Source organism: Podarcis melisellensis, assembly GCF_964234715.1.
Source record: "Podarcis melisellensis genome assembly, chromosome: 4".
NCBI classification, from domain to species: domain Eukaryota; kingdom Metazoa; phylum Chordata; class Lepidosauria; order Squamata; family Lacertidae; genus Podarcis; species Podarcis melisellensis.
This window is the reverse complement of record NC_138531.1, coordinates 12,897,452-12,923,560: the sequence shown is the minus strand read 5'-3', so window position 1 is coordinate 12,923,560 and position 26,109 is coordinate 12,897,452. Positions and strand designations below refer to the sequence as shown.

The 26,109-nt window shown below is 43.9% G+C and overlaps 1 protein-coding gene across 1 annotated transcript in view; it reads right to left on the bottom strand.

Moving 5' to 3' along the window:
• ABCC4 (ATP binding cassette subfamily C member 4 (PEL blood group)) overlaps positions 1 to 26,109 on the bottom strand; it is a 151,113-nt gene that overhangs the window by 113,190 nt on the left and 11,814 nt on the right. Inside the window, exons 2-11 of the mRNA XM_081908133.1 lie at positions 22,233 to 22,343; positions 21,343 to 21,463; positions 19,415 to 19,633; positions 14,675 to 14,764; positions 12,710 to 12,873; positions 9,589 to 9,714; positions 8,589 to 8,838; positions 6,746 to 6,850; positions 3,445 to 3,534; positions 462 to 653 (exon numbers count right to left, since the gene is read on the bottom strand). Coding sequence (XP_081764259.1) covers positions 462 to 653; positions 3,445 to 3,534; positions 6,746 to 6,850; positions 8,589 to 8,838; positions 9,589 to 9,714; positions 12,710 to 12,873; positions 14,675 to 14,764; positions 19,415 to 19,633; positions 21,343 to 21,463; positions 22,233 to 22,343 — 1,468 coding nt within the window. The remainder of the gene's footprint in view (positions 1 to 461; positions 654 to 3,444; positions 3,535 to 6,745; positions 6,851 to 8,588; positions 8,839 to 9,588; positions 9,715 to 12,709; positions 12,874 to 14,674; positions 14,765 to 19,414; positions 19,634 to 21,342; positions 21,464 to 22,232; positions 22,344 to 26,109) is intronic.

Genomic DNA, 26,109 nt, shown 5'->3' with positions numbered 1-26,109 from the left:
TAGTTCAGGAAGGTTCTGGAAGCTTCTCTGTGTGAAAGAAACTTTGTGATGTTTGGGTTATTCCTTCAGAGAAGCTGAGCACAGCTGGTTTAAACTGATTCTTATCTCTTTTCTGTCAAGGTCATGCTGACTATAAAAGTAGAGCTAGAAGGAACCTGGGTTTCACTTTCACTTTCTCTCTCTCTTCCTCCTGGTATGGTGTTCTGTACATAGTATACAGTGTTATGGTTTAGACTTAAGTTATTGTTAACTTCTTATGGACAGTGCCAATCCAGAATGTATTGGATTTATGACCATTATGCTCATTTGCCTTCAGCAGCAGTAAAGCTCTGCTGGATGAAATATTTAACTGCCTCCAGTCTAATTTTGGGGAATCCCGCAACGTGTTTTACTCTGCTAACTACACGTCTGAGTTCTGCTCCGGATCAATATTGAGTAAAATTTCAATGACAAGGACTTACTTTCTTGAGAGCACAAACTCGAAGAACCTTTTCGTATTTTTCTTTGTGGTATTCTTTTCCGAAGAGTATGTTACTTCTTACAGTGCCAGAAAACACCCACGGCTGCTGAGAAACATACGCTATTCTCCCTCGAACATCTGTGAAACCTTTGGCTGCAGACAGTTCGCCAAGGACAGCGCTCAAGAGTGAAGACTGAAAGCGTTGGGGAGGAAAAAAAATAAAGTTAAGGTTTTCGATGGGTGCAGGAAAAAATGTGTACATGAAAATCCACTCACCTCCTGCAACCCTTATTACATGGGCCAACATAAGGCTTTTAGATATTGTCAAGCAACTGGGAGAGGAGCTCAATTGCTCTCTCACCTAATCTTCCTGCACTTACCGTATTTTTCGCCCTATAGGACGCACCGGCCCATAGGACGCAGCTAGTTTTTTGGGGGGGGAAATAAAGGGGGAAAAATTACCCCCCCCCCCAGCCACAGGGGAAGCCCGAGCTTTTAAAAACGCGCCTACCGTAGTTTTTAGAGGAGAAAGGGATATCTGCCCGAAGCACCGGAAACTCTGCTTCAGCGCGCCCCGCGCTCCGGGCAGCAGGCTGCTATCCGCAGCCTAGGGAGCCCTGCGGGAACTCCCCTGGGCTCCCCAGGCTTGCTGATAGCTTCCTGAAGCCTGGAGAGCGAGAGGGGTCGGTGCGCACCGACCCCTCTCGCTCTCCACGCTTCAGCGAAAGCCTGCATTCGCCCCATAGGACGCACACAGATTTCCCCTTCATTTTTGGAGGGGGAAAAGTGCGTCCTATAGGGCGAAAAATACGGTATATTTACCAGGGTGAAGACTTAATAAACAGCACCAGATATAACTAACACCAGTGCTATTTTTCTAGAAAAAGAGCTGCCGGAACTCACTATGAATGCCTCTTATAATGGCAATAGCGCCCACCTGGGAGGTGCCAGAACTGGGTTTCGGTGAGTTCCAGATTTAAAAAGCCCTGGCTAACCCTAACCATGGGGGATGCGGGTGGCGCTGTGGGTTAATCCACTGAGTCTAGAGCTTGCTGCTCAGAAGGTCGGCAGTTCGAATCCCCGCGACGGGGTGAGCTCCCGTTGCTCGGTCCCTGCTCCTGCCAACCTAGCAGTTCGAAAGCACGAAGTGCAAGTAGATAAATAGGTACCGCTCCGGTGGGAAGGTAAACGGCGTTTCCATGCGCTGCTCTGGTTCACCAGAAGCGGCTCAGTCATGCTGGCCACATGACCCCGAAGCTGTACGCCGGCTCCCTCAGCCAATAAAGCAAGATGAGCGCCGCAACCCCAGAGTCGGCTGCGACTGGACCTAACGGTCAGGGGTCCCTTTACCCTTTAACCCTAACCACATCAGGCTATGCTAACCAACTGTCCCCAAATCCTTCCACACAAGCTTATTTTTTTTAGTTTAAAAACCCCCACAAATTGTTCTATCAACCTTTCTTATGTACTCTTTTATTGGTTTCTATTTCTCCCTTAAGAATAAAAGCAAAGAACAAGAATAAAGAAAAGCCAGTAATAAGTCATGGCAATTAGTGGCACGGTACCCTCCAAAGTGTAAGAGACACAGTTAGAGCTGGATACACAAAGCAACCCTAAATCTTGGCACAGTTTTGCTCTAGCAAAGCTTTTTGGGGGATTCTATGACTGCAAAACAATCTCCTTTAGTTGCAGAGGTGCAGATCTCTCGTTACACTGCAGCAGCAGCAGCACAGATTGGGCTGTCACGCAATGCAAGAGTTTGGAATACCTGAGTAATGTATTTCATGTATTTATTTGGTTCCCATCTTTCAGTTCATTGGTGTGATCCTCAGCCGCACACTTATTAAGCCAAAGTAGCCATGTGCTCTATGCTTCCTTTCTCCCCCTCTGGGCATGCTGCGACTGAAGACTTCCTAGGTTAAGTAACCACAGTCTCTTGTTAAGTCTAAACTGGGAAACTGTGGTTACTAGGATCAGAACAAACCATAATACCCCCCCAAAAAAAAACATCTTCCAAACCACTGTTTCTGATCCTGCTAACCACAGTTACCAGGAAGGAGGGGGCCAGGCACATGGGCAAAACGCTCATGTCTATCTTGACTTAGTTCTTCTTCTTTGGAGATCACTCATAGCCAAGTAAGATTGTCTTCCATAAACACGGTTTTAACAGTGAGCCCGTAAGTGATTGTGGAGGCCAATTCTGGATCCACACATCCTTCCACAGTGGGGACACAGGTTTCTGGGCAGGAGTTGATCACGGTGAGGGTTTGCCAAGCGTGCCTTCCTCTTAGCACGTTTCTTCCTTTCATCCTGAGTTTGAGCGTCTTCAAAGCCCATGACACCTTTGGTCAGGGCTCTTCTCCAAGTGGAGTACTCGCAGGCCGGTGTTTCCCAGTTGTCGGTGTTTGTACTATTTATTTATTTTTTAGATTTGCCTTGAGAGAGTCTTTCAACCTCTTCTGTTGATCACCAGCATTACACTTTCCATTTTTAAGTTCGGAATAGAGTAGTTGCTTTGGAAGACAATAATCAGGCATCCGCACAACATGACCAGTCCAATGAAGTTGACATTGAAGAATCATTGCTTCAATACTAGTGATCTCTGCGTCCTCCAGTACACTGGCATTAGTTTGCCTATCTTCCCAGGTGATGTCTATCTCCACTTAGTTAACCTAGACATGAATGCCCAAATCTGGGCACACACTCTTTGTTTAGAAGCAAATTGGGAAGCATTTTTAGCACTTATGACAGATATATGCATGTTTTATTTTTTATTAAATTTCCATATCACCCTTCATTCAAAGATCACAGGATCACCTGCGTCCATAGATTGAAGCCTTAGGACGTCACAGCTCTTGCAATTTGCAACATCTTTAAAACCTATTTTGACCACCTTCCACCTGCTTCAAAATTAGAAGACTGGATGGTTTGTGGACAACTTAACTGTAATTCTTAGCACTGTAAAAATATGAGTTATGACTTACCTTTCCTGCTCCTACAGGGCCAATCACAATTAGTAATTCTCCCGGTCTGACAGTAATTGAAATGTTTTCAAGTGTCGGCAATTCCAGAGCCTATGCATTAACAAAAGAACAATTAATAAAAAATTCTGACAGGTATTAGAATCAGAAAAGTCTGCAGTCCCAATAAAATACACCTGGAAACAGGGTTCAATGAAAGTAATAGTATTTGTTTCAAAGTAAATAGGTTAAGAATCAAGGTGGAAACTTCAAGCGATTTAGAATTACATCTATATTCTCTCAGCATTGTTTCAGAGTGAAACCTGGCCATATATTTTCTACACCATAGCTCAGCGGCATCTTTCCTTCTATTTGTTTCTTGAAATACATAAATACCGTATTTTTTGCACCATAACACTCACTTTTTTCCTCCTAGAAAGTAAGGGGAAATGTCTGTGCGTGTTATGGAGCGAATGCCTGCGGGTGGCGGGGGGAATCTGCTGCAGTTGTGAGCAGAGGATCCATGGTTCCCCTTCCTTCCCTCCTCCGTGGTTACAAAGCATGGATCCACATGGATCCTCAGGATTTTTGCATTGGGCTACTCCAAACTCACTGTCAGATCACATGTCTGTGGCCACAGCATGCACCACAAAAATCATATATCCACTATTTCGTTTAGAATATTTTTTTTCTTGGTTTCCTCCTCTAAAAACTACATGCGTGTTATGGTCTGGTGCGTGTTATAGAGCGAAAAATACGGTACTATACAGTGAGATCATTTAATAAGTTTTCAAGATTCGATTATATATATAATAACTTAGTATGAATGTAACATCTTAATATGTAACTGTGTCTTTTTGTAATACCGTATTTTTCACCCCATAGGACGCACCTAGATTTGGGGGGGGGGGGATAAAGAAAAAATAATTATTTCCCCCCCCCAGGCCCGAGCTTCCCCCGACCCCAGCCCCCAGAACAGGCTGCCGCCCCAAGCCTTGCGTGCCCGACGGGCCCTCCCGCCGGGCACGCAAGGCTTGCGGACATCTGCCCGAAGCACGGGGCGTGCTCAGCTTCCTGAAGCCTGGAGAGCGAGAGGGGTCGGTGCGCACCGACACCTCTCGCTCTCCAGGCTTCAGCGAAAGCCTGCATTCGCCCCATAAGACGCACACACATTTCCCCTTCATTTTTGGAGGGGGGAAAGTGTGTCCTATAGGGCGAAAAATACAGTATTTTGATTACACTGTTGTCTTTTCAGTTTCCTGTACACCGCTTAGAAATATTTTTAATATATTAGGCGGTATAGAAATAAAATAAGCCATCAATAATCAATAAAAAAATAGAAACCAAGTCACCACTAAAACCCAAGCCTCAGCTCACATGCCTGTGTTCTAAAACCTTTAATACTGATTCATTTTGAACTTCGGGAGGTTTGAATTTTGGAGGAAGATGCCTTTTGAAATATTATTTATAAAGCCCCACAAGGTGGCAGCATCAGCCCATTATTAACACACACTCATTCACAACACGCAAACCATCCCGCCACAACCTTTGTGAGCATGATATCACCTTCATTGTTCTGCACTTTCATTCAACAGAAAATCTGATTCAAATATAACGCTGTGTTTCAGAACTTAGCTATTGAATAGAAAGAATACAGAGAACGCAATTTGAGATAGCTAGATAACATATGCTTGGTGAAATGGGGCCTACTGAATGATTACAGAATGTTAAGGTGATGTTCAAGAGTTCATAGAATTGAGTACGTGCAGGAGTGAATCTCTGTATACCAAATGAGGCGCTTTTGCTGTATTATTTTCAGTACCTGCTTAAAACATTTTTGTTAAGGCAAGCCTTTCCAGGCAGGAAGACATCCAAGTGTTTTAATATTTTTAATTTACAGCTGAATTTAATTGATTTTCACTGTGTTAACTACTTGCCTTTAAACTGTTCTTATCGATAACTTTAATATTTCTTTTAAACGGATTAGAGATTTTGTTACAATCAAACAGTGGATGTGCTGGACCAATGTTTTGCCTCGGGAATGGACTGGATGTGAGAACAGGCTGAAACCTAAGTCTGTTCAACTCGATCATGCAATCTGGAAACCATTTAAGCCGGCAATAAAGGCAGTGAAATTTTAAAAAACACTATTTTAAAGGCTTGTTTTCCCTCTGCCAGGCTTCAGGGGCGCCGACTTATAAAAAATATTGGGGGGGCCCAAGACCTCCAAACCGCTGCTGCTGGGGGAACGAAAGGGGCAAGCCCCGGGCTGCCCTGACCTTAAGTGAACCTGTGAGGGCCCGCCCTTTGCGGCAGCCGATTGGCTGCCGCCGTGGGCAGTGAATATTAATGAGCTAGGGGGAATCCCCGCTTCTTGCGGGCCTGACGCCAGCCCCGCGAGATTGTTGATGGGTCGAGAGCCCGCAACCCCACCCCCTCTCTAGATCAGGAGTGGCTTTGTTTTAACTCATTACTGAATGTATTTTAAAAGGTAACTATCGTCAAACAAGGGACACAGGTGGCGCTGTGGGTTAAAGCCTCGGCGCCTAGGACTTGCTGATCGAAAGGTCGGCGGTTCGAATCCCTGCTGCGGGGTGCGCTCCCGCTGCTCGGTCCCAGCGCCTGCCAACCTAGCAGTTCAAAAGCACCTCCGGGTGCAAGTAGATAAATAGGGACCGCTTACCAGCGGGAAGGTAAACGGCGTTTCCGTGTGCAGCTCTGGCTCACCAGAGCAGCGATGCCACACTGGCCATGTGACCCGGAAGTGTCTCCGGACAGCGCTGGCCCCTGGCCTCTTAAGTGAGATGGGCGCACAACCCCAGAGTCTGTCAAGACTGGCCCGTACGGGCAGGGGTACCTTTACCTTTACCTTTTATCGTCAAACAAGGAAAATAAAAAATACCAACATAATTTTGTGATTTTACAAAGCATAATATAACTAATAATTTTCTTAAATTATTGGGGGGGCAGAGCCCCCCCAAACGAATTTTTGAGGGGACTCGGGCCCCCTCAGGCCCCATGGAGTTGGCGCCTATGCCAGGCTTAGGGTGTCTCAGGCAGCAGTAGCCTTGCCGCTGAACAGGGTTTGGATTTGGTGTAACTTTATGCCATCTTAATTTACACCAGTATCTGATGTAGAAGATTGCTTCCCTGCCCCCCACCCCAAAACCAACAACAACTCATCAAATTGGAACTTACTGCTTAAATCAATGATAAAAAGAGAATTCAGCAACATCCAGCTGTGGAAGAAGTGTACTTCTGGGTTTAAATCAAACTCCTTCCTATTTTGCTGTTTCAAAGTGGGGGGGGGGGGGAATGACATTACCTTGTCCCAGTAACACGTCAAATCCTGCACATGAAGGAGTGTATTTTCACTGCCAGTTTCAAGTTGCGGGCTGACCTCAGAAATCTCATCAAGGATCAAAAAGTTCTGCACCAACGGGGGGGGGAAGCACAAAGACTTCTTTGAGCACGAAGCAGAACCGCATAGGGAAAATAACCCAGAATTTCCTTGTGAATCACAAGGTTACATAGCCACATTCAGAAACTATAAATGGCGCTAACTGGTAAACAACTTCTGGTCTGGAAAACTGAGAACCCACCACCTCCTTGTGAATATATAGGAAGAGCAGCCTCCAAACACACCTGAAAAGTTAAATCACTGTTTAAGAAATTATAGTTTAAACTTAGCATATTTAATTCTAAATGCACCCTGGAAAACTACGCTTTCATTCTACAAATCTTGCAAAGCAGGGGTGCCCCCCCACAAAAAAATTAATAATGAGAACTAGATCAATAGCTGACCCAAGGCTGCTTCAAAGGCAAATTTTAAAATGAAGCAGAACATAGCAGAGACTCAAGAGGTCTGACAGCCAGGTAAGCATTGATTCCCCCAGTGGTGCCCACCAACTGTATGGATGGGAAACGTATGATCCACAAACCATATAACCTGACCCATGAGGTCAAACCACAAGTCCACTGACTTTACTTGTGAAGTCAGCTCATGTGGAGGACACGGTTCAATTCTACATTGCTTGAGGATGCCTGCTCCTAGCGAGGAACAGGTACCCCCAGCCAGAAAACAGAATTTAACCCTTGCTCAGTGGCTGATTTTGTTGTTGTTTAGTCGTGTCTGACTCTTCGTGACCCCACGGAGCACAGCACGCCAGGCACTCCTGTCTTCCACTGCCTCCCGCAGTTTGGTCAAATTTAAATGGCGGATTTAACAGAGGTTAAATCTTGCTTGGTTTGGCTGCCACATACCAACGAACAGATACTCAAAGCCAAAGCATGCTCCTTTTTCCTCCAAGTTTGGAAAATGCAGACTTTTTCTTCTCTCCCTGCCACCATAGGGAGGGGAGAAAGAAGAGCTACGTGAGCCCTGCGCCTAGCACTTCTCAAAACATCCCTTGTGCTGTAGTTCCCAAGCACCTGGCAGCCAGCCGGCTGGCTGGTATTTGACCAGCGAGCAGCACAACGCAATCGCTTGTTGCCACAGCAATATTGTGAGATTGGCAGGTGCGTGGCCCTATCAAATTTGGTGGACTGGTAGGCTGATCCTGACAAGTAAATTGGCAAGAAATGCTGACAAAATGTTTATGTGCTTCCTCTCTCTAAGAGGCCACAAAGGACTAACATCTTCTTCTCTGGCGACCACTTGTAGCCAAGGAAGATTGTCTTCCATCAACACGGTTTTAACAGTGAGTCCGTAAGTGACTGTGGAGGCCAATTCTGGATCCACACGTCCTTCCACAGTGGGGACACAGGTTTCCGGGCAGAAGTTGGTCGTGGTGAGGGTTTGCCAAGCGTGCCTTCCTCTTAGCACGTTTCTCCCTTTTGTCCTGAGTTTGAGCATCTTCAAACCCATGACACCTTTGGTAAAGACTGTTCTCCAATTGGAGCGCTCCCAGGCCAGTGTTTCCCAGTTGTCGGTGTTTATACTACATTTTTTTAGATTTGCCTTGAGAGAGTCTTTGAAGCTCTTTTGTTGACCACCAGCAGTACTCTTCCCATTTTAAAGTTCGGAATAGAGTAGTTGCTCTCACAAAGGGCTAACATAGATACAGGAGGGAGACTTGCAAAAAAAAGTGGACTAGCAGTTTTGTGGATTTGTAATGCTGCAATTAAACATATCCAGAGAACATCCGCTTTTGTTTCTTACACAATACCTTGATTCGTCGAATGCTGACCATTGCTTCCGATGCTCTCTCAACAGCCGCAGGGAAGAAGAGAGTAACTGTCAATCTCACGGCACCATAGAGAGACACCGCAACGAACACCCGACTTGCGGAGATCTGATTGCCCAGCAACACATAAGTCATGAAGGTCATAAACACGGTGATTTTGCTGGCAACGAAGAAAGATGCCAGGTTCATTCCCCGAAGGTAAGAACTCTTGAGAACCTTGGAGATCTCCTTCCTGAAAATAAGAATAGTAATAATAACACAGAGTCGATTAATAAGTATTTATTTTCATGGCACATAACAAGACATTCAATGCACAAAGAGATCTTCTGAGACGTACGTATTTTAAACACACCCCACGATAAATCAATCTAGAGAGAAGTGCATTAGAAGCCCTTTTGTTCTTCTAATCGCATTTAGTAATAAACAAGAGAGGAGAAAGATCATAGCAGGAGCAAGATTTCATTTCCTTTGGTTGGATTTATATATATCTCTAATTTTAAAAACAAAAACAAAAAAGGTTAAAAAAGAAGGACTGGAGCCTCAGGATTCCTACAATTCTATGAAAATACCTGATAGTTTATACAATATATAGGATTACTCTTTTGGAGCACATTTTTGAGGTCTCAGGGTATGACAAATTGAAAATATGCTGTGTCCCGCTTTGTAATTCTCTCAGGTTTTAAAGACGGCAATATGCTTAAGTTACCGGATACGGCAACCATAATTATTATTACATCACCACTACTTACAGAAATATATGTTACCATTGCATAAGAAACAGGCTATTCAGGCACATCGAGATAATTGTTTTATGTCCTCCCAAAAAAATTCTTGGAATCTTTTCTTGAGACATGGAAGAAGACATATCATTAAACTGCTATATAGCTTTCTTTTTTAAACAAACAAACAAACAAAAAAACTAAGCAAACCAGAAGGTGGCAAGGTTGCCTGTCCATAACTTTGGATAAGCGTTCAACATTACCTTCTCATGTTGTTCACAAGATCAGCGAATGACTTTTCCCAAGCATACATCTTAATTATCCGTATTCCACTGATGACTTCATTCATGGTCCTGATCCTGATATCTGTGAAGGCTGCTGTTCTGCTCCTGCAATTTCAAGAGGAAACTATTAAAGTTGCAATCAAACCATTTGTAGCTTTTTGTTTTTGTCTTTTAAAAAAACATCCTCTAGGGGACATATATATATATATATATATGGGCCCCAAAATGGTTAATGGTTATTCCGCAGACATCCATAGGTTATTTCCAAGCAGAAAGAATGTATGAACGCTAATGAATAACTGTTTAGTGAACTGTTTACCTAAGATTAGAGAATCATTTAAGCTTTTGACGCTGTTCCAATACACCTATGGGTGACCTTGAGCCAGTCACTCAGACCAACCTATAGCACAAGGTCGTTGTGGGAATTAAATTAGGATGGAAAAGAACCTGGGCTTTTTGAAGCCAGAACTTGCATTAACTTTGTTCTGGCATGTCTCAAGTGTGCGCCACTGCCATGATAACAGAATGTATTCATAGTAAGTTCTGGTACCTCTTTTTCTGGAAAAATAGCACCGGAGAGAACCACAAAAGCCACTATGAGCTCGATGGAGGGAAAGGTGGGCTATAAATTATATACATTGAATGAATAAATGAATGAATGAATAAGGGAAAGTTTTTTCGGCTATCCAGGGCCTTTTTCCCAGTCAGAACTCAGTTCTGGCACCTCTCAGGTGGGCGCCATTGCCATCCTTTCTGAAGCACCTTAAAGGTTGGCAGCAAAGTACACAAATAATACCATGTCCTTGGAATTTTTTAAAAAAATCTGAATTGTGTGATGCAGTCCTCCAACCCAAAGACGTTTACAAAAATGCATATATTAGGAGGCAGCGTGCATAAAGATGAACCTATCTTAGTGAAATAACATTAAAAATCCATTTGATTAGGGGAAATTGCTCGCAGAAAAATGTATACATTATTCAAAGCTGAATTTAAAAAGTTGCATATCAGGAGAAATTCATACTGCAAGGCTGATGAATTTTCATGAGGATTTTTGAATTGAATTGCTTTTGTTTTGATTGTGTATTATCAGTGATTTTATATTGTGATTTTGTCCACCCTGAGAACTGCGGGTATAGGGTGGTATACTAAAAATAAAAATAAAAAACATTAATTCTTCAAGAACCTCCCCATGGTGCAGTTGGTGGCAAACAGTGGGTTGTGGATCCACACTGAGGGTATCTTGCCCGAGACACAAAGACAAGAAGGTGGACAAGAAGGTCCACCAGGAGCTACCATTCTTTCTTCTCAAATATTTTCCTGGTCCTTGCCTCCATAGTCCTCTCCCCTTCTGACACTTCCTCTCAAAGTACAGAACTTCACTTTCCCCTATTGGCATGAATATGCTGGCTGCATTTGTAGAAGGAAGTAAAAGATACCCTCAGGGACACCATGAGGGCAGGGCCCAAATTTATTTCCTCAAAACCATTTTGAGTCAGCCCTGCTCCTTTCTGAAGTTTAGAGTAACCTTTATATACCTAAAAACTTAATATTACACAACTCTGGAATTCCCTCTGCAACAAGGAAACCTCACAGGGTTTTAAGAAGCCCGGCAAAAAAAAATCACATTTTTTTTGGTAGACTGACATTTGGCTGAAAAAATGCTGGACCCAAGAAAAATCCCTCACTCAGTCATAATGTTCACTGAAGTTGCCATGGCGAAGTTGCATGCCTACCTCATGAAATTGTTGGCAGGATAAAATTGAGAATCTAAATAGATACTGCCCAAACCTTAAAACGCAATTGTATGCAATTTGTGTTATAAATGTTGCCGTTGGGTGAGTGGGAAGTCACTAGTTTTGTTGAATTGAAGGAACGTCTCCACCCATCATTCAGTCTGGACACCGAGGTCCAGCGGCAAGGGCCTTTTGGCGGTTCCCTCACTGCGAAAAGTGAGGTGACAGGGAACCAGGCAGAGGGCCTTCTCAGTAGTGGCACCACCCTGTGGAACGCCCTCCCATCAGATGTCAATGCGATAAACAACTACCTGACTTTTAGATGACATCTGAAGGCAGCCCTGTTTAGGGAAGTTATTGATGATGTTTTTGATGTTTGATGTTTTATCACATTAAATAATAATAATAATAATATTCTATTGGGAGCCACCAAGAGTGGCTGGGGACATCCAGCCAGGTGAGTGGGGTTAAATAATAATAATAATAATAATAATAATAATAATAATAATAATAATAATAGTTGGCCTTACCACTAAGCAATTTGTCTTTTCAAAACCTCCACAAATGCAGTAACTGAGAATTTACCCCATTTTTTCTTTACTACTTTTTAAAGCAGACACCTCAGCCAAAAGAATATGCAATGGCAGAGCATGTCATGTTAGGCGGTGAAAGCTCAAGTTTGCAAATTTCTTCCGTAAGCGGTCTTAAAAATGTGGTTTTGGGTGTGAGGGAATTCAAACCTGCTATCATTTTTGTGATCAGACAGTATTTAGTTTGGTAAATCTATGTTTGATTTTAAAAACACATACGCTGCTCTTGGAAAAACCAGAGAATGTTTAGTTTACCTTTTGAAAATGCTGGGTAATGCTAAACAAACAAACAAACAAACAAATAATGTAGAATATAACTGCAAGTACTTGGGCAATGACTGATTTCTGTGCAATTTTACAAACAGTTTACTTACCGAGTAAAACTAAATTATATTAATTTAACCAAACTATCTTTTGAATTCCCAAGTCATGTTATAACCTTTTCGCACCCCTCATTTTTTGAATTTGAAAGTTAAAAATTGCAACCCTCCCTAATGCAATAGGTTCCTTACTCTTGATTGCCCGAGCAAATAGTCCAAAAACAAGATGTCATAAAGATTAAAACAAAAAACAAAAACCTGTATCATACAAGCAAGGACTTCCAGTGCTTTCTGTTCTTTCCACTGAATGAACACGCTCCTTTTTCCCCCAATACTTTATGTAAAAATGTGCACATAACAAAATACAAACCAAAACAAAAATGAAGTTGGCAGGTTTCTTTCTAGGGATCTTTTAAACATTCTGAAACAAAAATCACGAGATGCCAAATGCTTTTACCTCAGCGATGAGAACAGCCTCCCAATGCAGCTTTGCAGAGGAAGCAGAATAATTAAAACAGCCATTCCCGCAAGACATGAGGGGCCAATTTCAAGCCAAAGAAGCGCCGTTACTGCTATCGCTTGAAGGGGTCCGGCCCATAAGAAGTGCAAAAAAATAGTCACCTGCAGAAACAGAAACACACAAATTTACTGATAGCAAACATTAGAACCGAGAGTGTGACAGTCGCAGGTGTACTTCACATATAGCAAATTCCCTTACACAATCATATCTGGGTTCAGAGATGCCTGTGACCAGTGCTTTTTTTCGGGGGGGGGCGCAGGGGTACGCATACCCCTGAACATTTTGTGAATGTTTTTAGAAAAAATGTCTAGGAATGAGTATTGATGTATAAGTATTGATTTTTAAGTTTGGATAAGGTAAAATTGGTTTTTAAAATGAATTAAATGAAATGAAAATAAGGTTAGCAAAAATAAATTGAGGAAATGGATAAAAGAGAGAAAGTAAAATAATAATATGTTAAAATAAATTATTAAGTTAAAGTGGAGAAATAAGTAATAAGGATTTGCTGAGCTAATAATTTGAATTAGAATACAAGAAGGGGAGGTGTGAGGAGGTCTGAGAAATAAGTTAAAAGAAAATAAGCAATTGAAATTTTATGTGTTTTTAATTGTTTTTTAAGTTTTGTATTTTTGTATGTTTGTTATTTTTTGTATATTTTTGTTTTTGTTTTATTATAGAAAATGCTAATAAATATTCATTAAAAAATTTTTTTGTGAAACTTTGTACTTTTGTCCATTTACTGCATTTATTTTCCCCGATTCGAACTATAAATTGGTGATGTTCTCGAGTCAAAATGAAAGTACCGCTAAACATTTATTTTTGGGGGAAAAGCACTGCCTGTATGACTCATGGAGAAATTTCTACACGAACGAGAAATAAACATGTAGATGGGGCTGAAAGAAAACAAAGCCACTTCTAGTTCGCATGCGGATATTTGCAGGTACCCCTGAACCAAAGATGACTACATGGAAGAAATTCTGGCGGCAGCAGTTTGTGTGTCTGTATGCAAACGAGCCTGCGGGCAAACAATTATTTAAATCATCTTCAACAACAGCTTTATTGTACTAGCCTTGACAATTTACAGATAAAATTCCCCTTAATGGAACATTACGAAACAAAATCCACCGCAAAGAATCTTTCCATATTTGAATTTTGTATATAGAATTTTAAATCAGAACAGAAAAACATTATTTTCCCCAAACAATTTAAAAGGAAGTCAATGTGACAGGAACATATCTATGGCTTTCAAATTCATTATAAATTCAAATTTATTATGTATTTTGTGGTTTTTTATCTTGATTTTATTCTGTGAACCGCCTTGAGACCCCCCCAGGCGGTATATAAATTCAATAAAGAATAAATAATAATAATAACTGAAAGGGAAAAAAAGAGTGCTTCCTTCAGATTGATGTTTGCTCTGATTCAGCACCATGGGTAACGAACAGGACAAGGAGGAAACCTTTTGGACCCATGCTTTCTATTATTATTATTATTATTATTATTATTATTATTATTATTATTATTATTATATTTTTATTATTATCACCATCATCATCATTTTCAAAAACAGGAACAGAGAGCATATTTAAATATGGACCCATGCTTTCTAGGCATAGCGCAGACAGAAGTGTGGGCAAGCCCTCACTGTGAGCCCTTCTTCAGAAGAGAGTTTACCATATAAAAGAACAAGGTGCTAAAAGCACCCCTAGAGTTGGGTGCTCAATACTGTCATGACACTGGGTGCTTCAGGTTAAATCGTGATGGGTGGTTTACTGTGAACATGCCAATGACTCCCGATTCACTAATGCCTCCTAGAGTATGGAAGAAATAAACCTGATTGTGGCTTGTTTCCCCCGAAGCAAACCACTATCTGAATTCCACGCTATCAATACTGGGCCTTACCTGATCAAATTTATTCACATCATTTGATAGAAGATTTACAATCTGGCCCGTTGTAGTCTTTGTCATGGCTGTATTGCTCAGACGAAGTGCCTAGAGAGAAAGAGAGAGAGAGAAAGAGAGAAAGAGAGAAAGAGAGAGAGAAGTCTAATTTCTCTAGTTGCATTGTAGGGTATTTTGTTCACAATATTTTCCAGACTTGGTTCTGTTTGCAGGCTCCCCACAGATATCTGGTTGGTAACCCCGAGAATATTGAACTAGATGAGGCTCTGGCTTATCAAGCAAGCTCTTTTGTCCTTATAAACCGCAAAAATAGGCTCCTAAGTGGTTTACGGGTTTAAAGACCAATTGCACAGGTATTATAAACATCCATAATTTAAATAAGCCACAAAAAAACCCCATTAAAACTTGAGACACAGGTCGAAAGATTAAGAGAATGCCTGTGTAAACTGGTGTATCTTCAATAGATACATGGGCGATAAGTTCCTGCATTAGAAGAACGTAACTGTTGAAGGTTTCTACTGTTATGAAAGGATTTATGTGGGATTTGTTTTAAAGAAAGTAAAGGACTGGGAATGAAGCCAGCTTCTCTTTCTGCACCTCTCACATGACAATACTGGCAACATTTGAAGTACAGAGCTTCTTATTGTGCATATCTATGCTATAGCGCATTGTCGGGACCTTCTACTGAGGAACACCTTGTACTCAATAGTCCTTGACTTCCAGGCCAACTATGGAAGCCAATCTGTGTACACAATTCACTGTGTCCAGATCCTGGTCTTTTGAGGTTTCTAATCAAAACACCACCAAACAGTGATGTGCTTTATAAATCAGCATCATTCCTCCAACACATCCTGTCAACATTACTTTTTCCAAACAATCTGAAAGTGAGGCAACATGACTCACAAGGACAAACCTATATCTTTCAAATGGCGCACCGTAAACGACCCTGATCTCATCATTATCCAAAAGTTGTTTTTCAAAACTAAAACCAATTCCAACCTCAAACGGCACATAACAATGGATCTCACACGTTACTTTAAACCATGGTCAAGATTAACCATGGTTTAATGGTGAGCACAGAGTGCGCCGGTGGAAGTGGAGAAAATTGCAACCACTTTACTCCCCACAAACACACACACCCCCAATACACAGTTTGAGAGAGACCTATGCTCAGTGTGTTCCAGGACTTCTGCAATGTGGGAAGATCAAACAGAAAAAAATAGTTGCATTACTAAAAATAAAGCGATAAGAGAACAACACAAGCCCATTTGTCTTTTCCCCACCAAACTGGTTTTTACACTCCACAAGCAGCGTTCGATATAAAGGCTATTTTATTATTTTATTAAATCCCATAACAGACTTGAGTTATCTCATCTGGAACGGCAAATTAATACCTCAGAGATATGTTTATGTACAAGAAAGTCATGTGCTTACTCCATTACAAGTTAACTCCTAAGGGATGATTTCCCAGGTATCAGCAAATCCACTAAAAACAAATGCAGCTTTACCAAGACGACTAGAGACATAGCTCACACACACATATATATGCATACACTATGGTTCCAACACAGCACAGACACACACACAAAAAAGATGGGGGGGGGGCTAAATTGCTAGCTAGCTGCACCTTAGATGGATCATTATAAACTGGTTCCATGGGGAGAGCATCTCCCACCATAGATCACAGCAATGCCTAGGCAAACAACTGAATTTTACTCATAAAAAGGACCAAAGTCCTGGCCCCCTTCAAGACTAGTTAGCAAAACTACTAGAAAATGGGTGGGTCCAGTTCCAATCCATGCCAATTTCACATGTTTGCATTCATAAGTGTGTTCCATCCCAATTTTCCAATCTCTTTGCCAAAAAAAAAGCATGCTATTTTAATTCAGTTCTAGATCTTTAGCAATATCTCTTTCCCTTGGGACAACCTTATAAGATCTGCAAGGGACCAGTTCAGACAACAGCGATCGGTCCGTCTGTCAGCAACTTGCTAGGTGGGGCATGAAAGAGAAAAAGAATGGCCCCAGTCCCTTCTGGTCCTGGCCATTGCTGGTTTAACCATCAACATTTGACCCCAACAAAAGAACCCCAAGGAATGCAGCCATTAACAGGGAAAAGAAAATGTATTCCACCCATGTGGGCTGGGCAATATTTGGTTTTCAACACCAATATACCACCACCTAAACATTGAAATATATTGATATATCATAATGTCTGAAATAAGGATGGAATTATGGAGAGGCATTGGCTGGTTTCGCCGATTTTCCCCCATTCTGATTTTTGCATAGCACAAAAACACACATCATGATTCATGATATATTGCCAAGTCAAAAATTATGAAACAGTTATCACAATATGGACTTCAAACCGGTTTTGGACGATATATCGCCCAGCCCTACCCATGTCTTATATTGCAAATACAGGAGGAATTTTTTTGTCAGAGACATTTGGGATGAGGAGTAAAGGTTCCTGAGTTCAAGGGCAAGAATGAAAACAAAATTTAGGCCCAACATGTCACAAACAAGAAGCCGCTGGAAAGTGATTTACTACTACCCCGGGTTTGTATTTCATCCTCCCAGCATCAGCCCACATTCCTGGGCCTTGACAGTTAAATCTTTCTTCTTAGCCTCTTTTGGTATGTTCCTGTAAAGGTCTAGGAGTGTGGATAATGGCTGCCAAGGCCTCTCCAGCTTCCTGTGTATTGCTTCAAAAAGTCAGCCCTCACAGCCTCATCTCTGAACAAAGATCCAGTGCAGAATAAGTCAAATAAAACAAAACCTAATCACAATCCAAATATTATCCATGGATTCCTCCCCCCCCCCCCCGTTCCTAACGCTATCAACTTCAAGCATATGTTTTAAAAGGGAGTTGCTTCAGCATATGCAAAACCAGGCAAGACCCCACATATTTACCGTATTTTTCGCTCCATAGGACGCACTTTTTCCCCTCCAAAAATGAAGGGGAAATGTGTGTGCGTCCTATGGAGCGAATGCAGGCTCCCTGGCTTCAGCGATAGCAAGGCAAAGCCTCGAAGCCTGCGCTCCGGAGGCTTCCCGTTGCTTCCGCTGAAGCCAGGAGAGTCTGCTCTTTGAGGCTGGCGGGGGGAAAGCAGCGCTTCCCCCATCGCCAGCCCCAGAGGATGGGGGGCAGCAGGAAGGCGCGCAATGCCTTCCCGCACCTCCCCAACCTGCCTTTGAGGCTGGCGGGGGGAAAGCAGCGCTCCCCCCATCGCCAGCCCCAGAGGATGGGGGGCAGCAGGAAGGCGCGCAATGCCTTCCCGCACCTCCCCAACCTGCCTTTGAGGCTGGCGGGGGGAAAGCAGCGCTCCCCCCATCGCCAGCCCCAGAGGATGGGGGGCAGCAGGAAGGCGCGCAATGCCTTCCCGCACCTCCCCAACCTGCCTTTGAGGCTGGCGGGGGGAAAGCAGCGCTTCCCCCATCGCCAGCCCCAGAGGATGGGGGGCAGCAGGAAGGCGCGCGACGCCTTCCCGCTACTCTCCAACCCTCCTGCAGGCTTTTGCGGGAGATGGGGGAATTCCCCCACCTCCCGCAAAAGCAGGCAAAAGCCGTGCGCTCTTTAAAGAGGCTGCACGGCTTTGCTGGCTTTTGCGGGAGGTGGGGGAATTCCCCCACCTCGCAGAAAAGCCTGCAAGAGCCCCGCAGCCTTTAAAGAGCGCACGGCTCTTGGGGGCTTTTCCCCAAGGAGGGAGAAGGGACTGACTGGCCGAGTCAGTCCCTTCTCCCTCCTGCAGGCTTTTGCGGGAGATGGGGGAATTCCCCCACCTCGCGCAAAAGCAGGCAAAAGCCGTGCGCTCTTTAAAGAAGCTCCGTGGCTTCTGCTGGCTTTTCTAGGAGGTGGGGGAATTCCCCCACCTCGCAGAAAAGCCTGCAAGAGCCCCGCAGCCTTTAAAGAGCGCACGGCTCTTGGGGGCTTTTCCCCAAGGAGGGAGAAGGGACTGACTGGCCGAGTCAGTCCCTTCTCCCTCCTGCAGGCTTTTGCGGGAGATGGGGGAATTCCCCCACCTCCCGCAAAAGCAGGCAAAAGCCGTGCGCTCTTTAAAGAAGCTCCGTGGCTTCTGCTGGCTTTTCTAGGAGGTGGGGGAATTCCCCCACCTCGCAGAAAAGCCTGCAAGAGCCCCGCAGCCTTTAAAGAGCGCACGGCTCTTGGGGGCTTTTCCCCAAGGAGGGAGAAGGGACTGACTGGCCGAGTCAGTCCCTTCTCCCTCCTGCAGGCTTTTGCGGGAGATGGGGGAATTCCCCCACTTCCCGCAAAAGCAGGCAAAAGCCGTGCGCTCTTTAAAGAAGCTCCGTGGCTTCTGCTGGCTTTTCTAGGAGGTGGGGGAATTCCCCCACCTCGCAGAAAAGCCTGCAAGAGCCCCGCAGCCTTTAAAGAGCGCACGGCTCTTGGGGGCTTTTCCCCAAGGAGGGAGAAGGGACTGACTGCCGTTTCAGTCCCTTCTCCCTCCTGATCGAAAAGCCCGCAGGAGTCAAGCGGGGCTCCTGTGGGCTTTTGCGGGAGGTGGGGGAATTCCCCCACCTCGCGCAAAAGCAGGGAGGTCTTGGAGTAGCGCACAGCTGCGTGCAGCCTGTCCACTGCTCCCAGAGCGGGGGGGGGAATCATATTTTTTCCTTGATTTCCCCCCCCTGAAAACTAGGTGCGTCCTATGGTCCGGTGCGTCCAATCGTGCGAAAAATACGGTAAGCGCCCTGTTTATTGAGATAAAGGAAATATATTACCCACCTTGCGATAAATCATGTGGCACATGGCCACTCTAAGCTTCATGCCGGCACGTTGTACGTGATAAAAATACAAGTGGTGAGAGATGGCCAAAACCAGCGTACACATGGACAAGGCAGCTGCGGAGGCATAGGCGTATTTCAAGGCAACATCCGACCCACTGTTTTCAAAATAAGCAATAATCATTCCCAGAAATATTGGCTGGATTAATTTGAGCGTTTCCTAAAGAGTGGGGAGAAAAGCGGGGGTGGGGGAGAGGCTTTTAATAAACACAACAGAATCATAATAGCGAAATCTTCCTCTAGAAGAGAGTAGCGTCTCATTTTAACTTGCTTCAAAAGCAGAATCATCTTAACCAGCAGACATCAAACCACCTTAGTCCACTGTTTCGTAGATAATAGAACATGTTATTGCACATTATGGGAACTTTTTTTTAACCTTCCTACGCTGGTCAGTTGTATCTAAGCTTTGCTACGTGCTTAGACACAATGGTGTTGTTGAAGAGCATGAGTCAGACTGTGGGGGAAAGATGCTTACCTGGAAAATTCAAAGCAATGGCAGGATTTGAACCTGGAACTTTCAGGTTCATAGCCCAATATGTTTGCTGTGGTGCTACAATAGCTCTCTGAAAATAATCTGTCTAGGAGCCCTCATCTGTCCACACCCTACCAAAAATGACACGATCAGTTGCCTCTTGGAGACCACAGGCTATAAAGGGAATATAGGACCCACCTGGCTGCTGTGGCTAAATGTGGGACAACATCGGCATACTCTCAGCACTATGACTGCTGCATTTGAAGTCACTGGGCACATGCACACTATAGGTTGAAAGCACTAGGATACCATTTTGAACAACTATGGCTGCCCCCAAAATAATTCTGGGAGTTATGGCATATTACAGGCACAGAGAATTTTTAAAGGTAAAAGTAAAGGGACCCCTGACCATTAGGTCCAGTCATGTCCGACTCTGGGGTTGCGGTGCTCATCTCACTTAATTGGCCAAGGGAACCGGCGTACAGCTTCCAGGTCATGTGGCCAGCATGACGAAGCCGCTTCTGGCAAACCAGAGCAGCGCACGGAAACGCTGTTTACCTTCCCACCTATTTATGTACTTGCACTTTGACGTGCTTTCGAACGGCTAGGTTGGCAGGAGCAGGGACCGAGCAACGGGAGCTCACCCTGTTGCGGGGATTCGAACCACCGACCTTCCAATCGGCAAATCCTAGGCTCTGTGGTTTAACCCACAGCACCACCCGCGTCCCTGAGAATTGTTAGGGGACCCCCTATTCTCCTCACACAGCTACAAATACCAGAGTTTCCTAAGAAGGACTGGTTCCTAAAGCCACTCTGCTCTGGAAGGGAAATGGAGTCTCTTAACAACTCTCAGCATCCTTGGCAAACTACAGGCACCCGAAGCCACGAAGGTTTAAAGTGGGATCATAGCACTTTAAAGGTATTGTGTGAATGTGGCACTTCCTAGAGAAAAAGCCATCAAACTGAGGAGCCAAACTGAAGTCAGCTGAGCCTGCAGCTTCGCCTGAAGGCAGAAAAACAGCTTTAATTAGTGGCGCTAAACCCAAAATACACAGAGGAGTACCGCTTGCGGCTAGCGTCTCTAGCCCATTTGTTGTCTTCCACATTTAAAGAGAAAGCTGCAAGGGTATGGAAGCTCGGAAAGGGGAGATGGGATTTCAGCAGCAGAGGCTTGAGGGAAAGGGAGAGGAAGAGAGCAGGACCACCACACCGAATTCTGCCTTGCAAAACAGCTCAGCTGGTCAGAGCGTGGTGCTGATCATGCCCAGGTTGCAGGTTTGATCCCTGTTATTCCTGCATTGTAAGGGGTTGCACTCAATGTTCCTCATAGTCCCTTCCAACTCTACATGATTCTATGATTTCTATGATCTTACCGCGCATCTCTTTCATTGCGTTACCTCAATCAGCGTGAAAAATCCCAGAAGCAGATAAGATTTCCAGTAGCAAAGTATAATGGCCTTTGTTAAATGTGGCGCCCTCGCTTCCTTTTTTGCCTTTTGCACTTCTCTGTCCCAGTACCTATAAAATAAAACATGAGTGAAGTATGCTGAAGGGGAGAGGGGTGGAGAGAGAGAGAGAGAGAGAGAGAGAGAGAGAGAGAGAGAGAGAGAGAGAGAGAGAGAAAGAAAGATAATAAAATTTTATTTATATCCCGCCCTCCCCAGCCGAAGCCGGGCTCAGAGCGGCTAACAACAATAAAATGATACACATTCTAAAATCATTTCATTATAAAATTAATTCAAATCAGATTAATGGCAACCAATTGGGCTAGAAAGAAAGGAATAGACAAGTATCAGTCCACAGAAGGATTGTTTTCATGCATCAACTGTACAGAAACACAAGATGAACTGTGATAATTTGCTGGAAAAGAGAGGCCTTCTCCTGAGCTTATGAGGGCAGTCAAGCGTCAGTTGTTTGCTTTTCCTGCAAGGACAAGTTGACCCTATAAAGAGACACAGGTCAGAATAAGCCCACACTTACAAAGTTATTGAGAGATCTATCAAAATGGTTACGGTACTTTCCGCAACACAGAGAAAGCCGGAAATCAGTTTAAATGCAATCCAAGGCAATTCTGATACTTGAGCCATTGAAAAACCTGTCTTGCCTCATAAGAACTCCAATATACAAGCACACCAAGCAGAGATAGAGCAGAAAGCTGGTACTATAGGGTTTCTCCTCTCATACATTTCAACAATCCTTGACCTGGGGAAGAGACAGATTGGTGCATGCTGTGGAAGAATTAAAAAAAAATCCAAATACAATTACTGATATTCGGTTGTCTACTTACCACTGCAACCCCTCCCCAAGCACCTTAGAGGAATCTTCGGTGAGTACCTGAAACATATCATCCTCTTCTAGTTTCCTTTTATGACCGGTAACAAATAAAGGATTCAGCCACCTGTTTGAATGATAAAATATTGCTTTACACATCAATTTCCCTCACTCTCTGACACACACACACACACACACACACACCCTCTGTTAAGGGACTAAGGCTTACATGATTATAAAACCAGGAATTCAGTATACAGAGCATTATATGGAAGGAAGCATTATACTAAGGAAGATAATAGCACAATAAAATTCAAAACAGTGACAATTAACTGCACATTTATTCAAAATCCAATTAAAACCATTTAGCTTAATTAATTCAACAAAACTGACAAACGTGATCCAGAGACACCAGCTTTTCAAAGTCTCAGGGCCAATTATTGCTCCAAATATTCTGGATCAAGTGACTTTTCTTCTTTAAGCTCTCAAAGTTCTTCAACTTGTTCAAGGTGCTCAACTGAACTAACCAGATGTTTAACAAAGAATCAATCACAGTTGGCCCATCATTTGAAAAATACAGTCAAACCTCGGTTGTCAAACACAATCCGTTCCGGAAGCCCGTTTGGCTTCCGAAATGTTCGACAACCGAGGCGCGGCTTCCGATTGGTTGCAGGAGCTTCCTGCACTCCGTGTCGGATGTTCAGCTTCCAAAAAACGTTCAAAAACCGGAGCATTTAATTCTGGGTTTTCGACGTTCAAGAGCCAAAACGTTTCAAAACGGAGGCATTCGGGGACGGAGGTTTGACTGTATGACTTTAGAGCCATCTTGTTCCAAAACGGCATTCTGTTTTGGCGACTGTAACCTTGGTTTTAAGGAGCCATTTGACATCCAGCTTATATACCCAGAGTGGCTGGGGAAACCCAGCCAGATGGGCGGGGTATAAATAAAAATTATTATTATTATTATTATTATTATTATTATTATTATTATTATTATTATTCCTGCGTTTCTAACATGACCCTCAGCCATCTTCACTTGGTTGCAAAAGTGGTCGAAAGCCAGGTGCCAAATGAACACATGAAGCAAACAAAAGACAAAAAAGGGGAGAGCTTTGATGTCACAAGCAGGTTTCTTAAGGATAGTATTTCTAGGCAACTTTGCTCTTCTTCTCCCAACCCACATCGACCCTGGGGGCAAGACAAGCTGGGGGTGAAGGGGGAGCATTCATGTTCACGCTGCAAAATTGGTTTTTCAGTTCTGTGAAACTCTTTGTCGTCTAAAGCCCCTCTGCCTCAGCGCCCTTTGGACTTTCAATTGCTTTGCAAAGGACTTAACCACCACGGAAGTCCTTTGTCGTTCATTAATTAGCGGTGCTTTAATGCTTTCTCCTATTCAAGGCTGAGAAAAATGAGATTTTTAAGCCCTTGCTCCCCAACGTAGCCAAGCCCTTCAAGAAGGATGTCGTTTTCCCAATGGCAGAAATGATTTCCCCTCCTCAAGACTAGCCACATTATATGCACGTACCGTTTTTTAAAAAGGGAAATAAGCAGGCCACAGAGTCCGCTCTTAAACAAAAATGCTCCCCCGGGCTTTTTTCAGCTTGGCTCCTCCTGCTAAACACAAACTTGTGGGACTTCCCCAAGCCAGAGTCAAACATCTGCTGGTTGGGCACGTGGAGCTGTTTGTACAGAGCTGTGTGTGCTTATCACAAAACACTAAAGGAAACAAAGCCGGTTGATATTTACACTAGAGGAAGGTTTCCTGCAGCCTCATTCACCTGGCGAGAGAGATGTGAGGGCCCCAGAGGGGAGAGGGGAGTGGAAAAAATATTCTTTTCTTTTCAAATGAGAGATGTTTAAGACAAGGTCACTGCTTAGTTAAACCTTAGCTATGAAGGTTTTTAGGTAGCCAGTCTACAGCACTGGAGAACAAAGTACTATTTCAGAGTAACCATGCAAAGGATCGCTCTGTGCAGCTTGAAAATACACCAAAGAGCAGAATTTTATATGTGATGTTAAAAATCAGAGGTGGGGAATCTGGATCTGGCGGACAGGTCAGATCCTTATCTCCAAGCACCCCTGCGGTTCAAGCTTGACAGGTGGGCAGGGTCACCCACCTGTCAATCACCCGATGCCACAAAGACATCAGGTGCCCTGGCTTGCCCATATGGTTTGAAATCAAACCGCCTGGTCAAAAAAGAGAATACAATGCTTCCCAAACACTTACTAAAACTTTGCCTGAAGCAGTTCCCAAATAGCACCGGCAATCCTGCAAAGTTTCTTTTGTCAAAGCCCCACCTCTACCTGTTCCACACCTGACATCATGCCTGCCCCCCACAGATATGTTAAGTGTCTGTGCCTTGGCTGAAACAACCTTGCAGGCCAAACAGGGAGGCCTAGCAGGCCAAAAGTTTGGTTTGGATTGATTTATTATGTTATACAGTGGTAACTCGGTTTTCGAACGTAATCCATTCCGGAAGACTGTTTGAGTTCTGAAACGTTCAGAAACTGAAAACTCAACAGCCGACAGCTAGGCCTCAGGATCTTGTACTCAGCTAAAGCCATGTGGCATGTTCGACTTCTGAGGCGTGTTTGAAAACTGAAGCATTTACTTCCGGGTTTACGGCGTTCAAAAACTGAAATGTTTGTGAACGGAGACGTTCGAAAACCAAGGTACCACTGGGTTTCTATGCTGCTTTTCATTCAAATGAATCCTCTAGCAGCACAACGTACAGGTCACTCTGAGAGATTTCCAAGAACTTGTGATTTTCCCTTGCAAGTCTCTTCCAAAAGGAGCAGGGTGGCCAGTAACACCAGTGGTGGGGACCTGGTGGTCCTCTTTTAGCCACAGCCAGAGGCCAGAAATAATGGGAAATAGTGGTAACTCAGGTTACATATGCTTCAGGTTACATACGCTTCAGGTTAGACTCCGCTAACCCAGAAACAGTGCTTCAGGTTAAGAACTTTGCTTCAGGATGAGAACAGAAATCGTGTTCCGGCGGCGCGGCAGCAGCAGGAGGCCCCATTAGCTAAAGTGGTACTTCAGTTTCAGGTTAAGAACGGACCCCCGGAACAAATTAAGTACTTAACCTGAAGTACCACTGTACAACTCAGCAGCAGTTGTACACAATGGGTTGTCTAGAAAGACAGCTCCACCTTCATTTCTTCCCTCCCTTCACATTACGAGTCATTTTGAGTGCTACATCAGGAAGACCAGGGAGATAAGGAGAGATTACTATCTCTATGTATTGCCCCAGTTAACAAATTCACAGAATACTTTGACAAAGACCGGGTAAAGATCTAGGTGGATGACACCTGCACATTGCAAGAATAAGTCCAACCGGCGACGGAAATCATGTTTCAGCCCTGTTGTGTCACAAGTGGGAACGAAGCTCTTTGAGAGCAACCCTCAAATAAGAAAAGTCTGCCCAGTGCATCTTTCAAGGAGCCAGATTTCAGAAAGTCATCAAAGCGGCTCAGCACAATAGGAAAACATTGGTCAAGATGCACAGGAATGCTTTTCAGATCTAACGTCATGCCTGTCTCAGTGTAACCAAGGGATGCTAACGCCACTAATTGTAAGGTGGCTGTAATCCAAAACATGCTATCAAGAAGTAAAGGCACGCTTCATTCGCTGGGACTTCCTTCGAAGGAAGCATGTTTAGGATCGGTATGTAAGCCCAGAAACATTTCAAAAAATGGCGAGGAGTTTCTAGACCAGACCTGCAAAACGTGTGATCTACCAAGCCAAACACGGTCCACCAGTGATGCAAAAGCATTTACTGAACGTTTAATAAATCTCTGGTTTTTACCGCATGCCAAGTCCTGAAGGGCTGGGTGGGAAGAGGCAAGTGCTGTCAAACATCTGGCAGGCAGACCATATTCATCTTGGT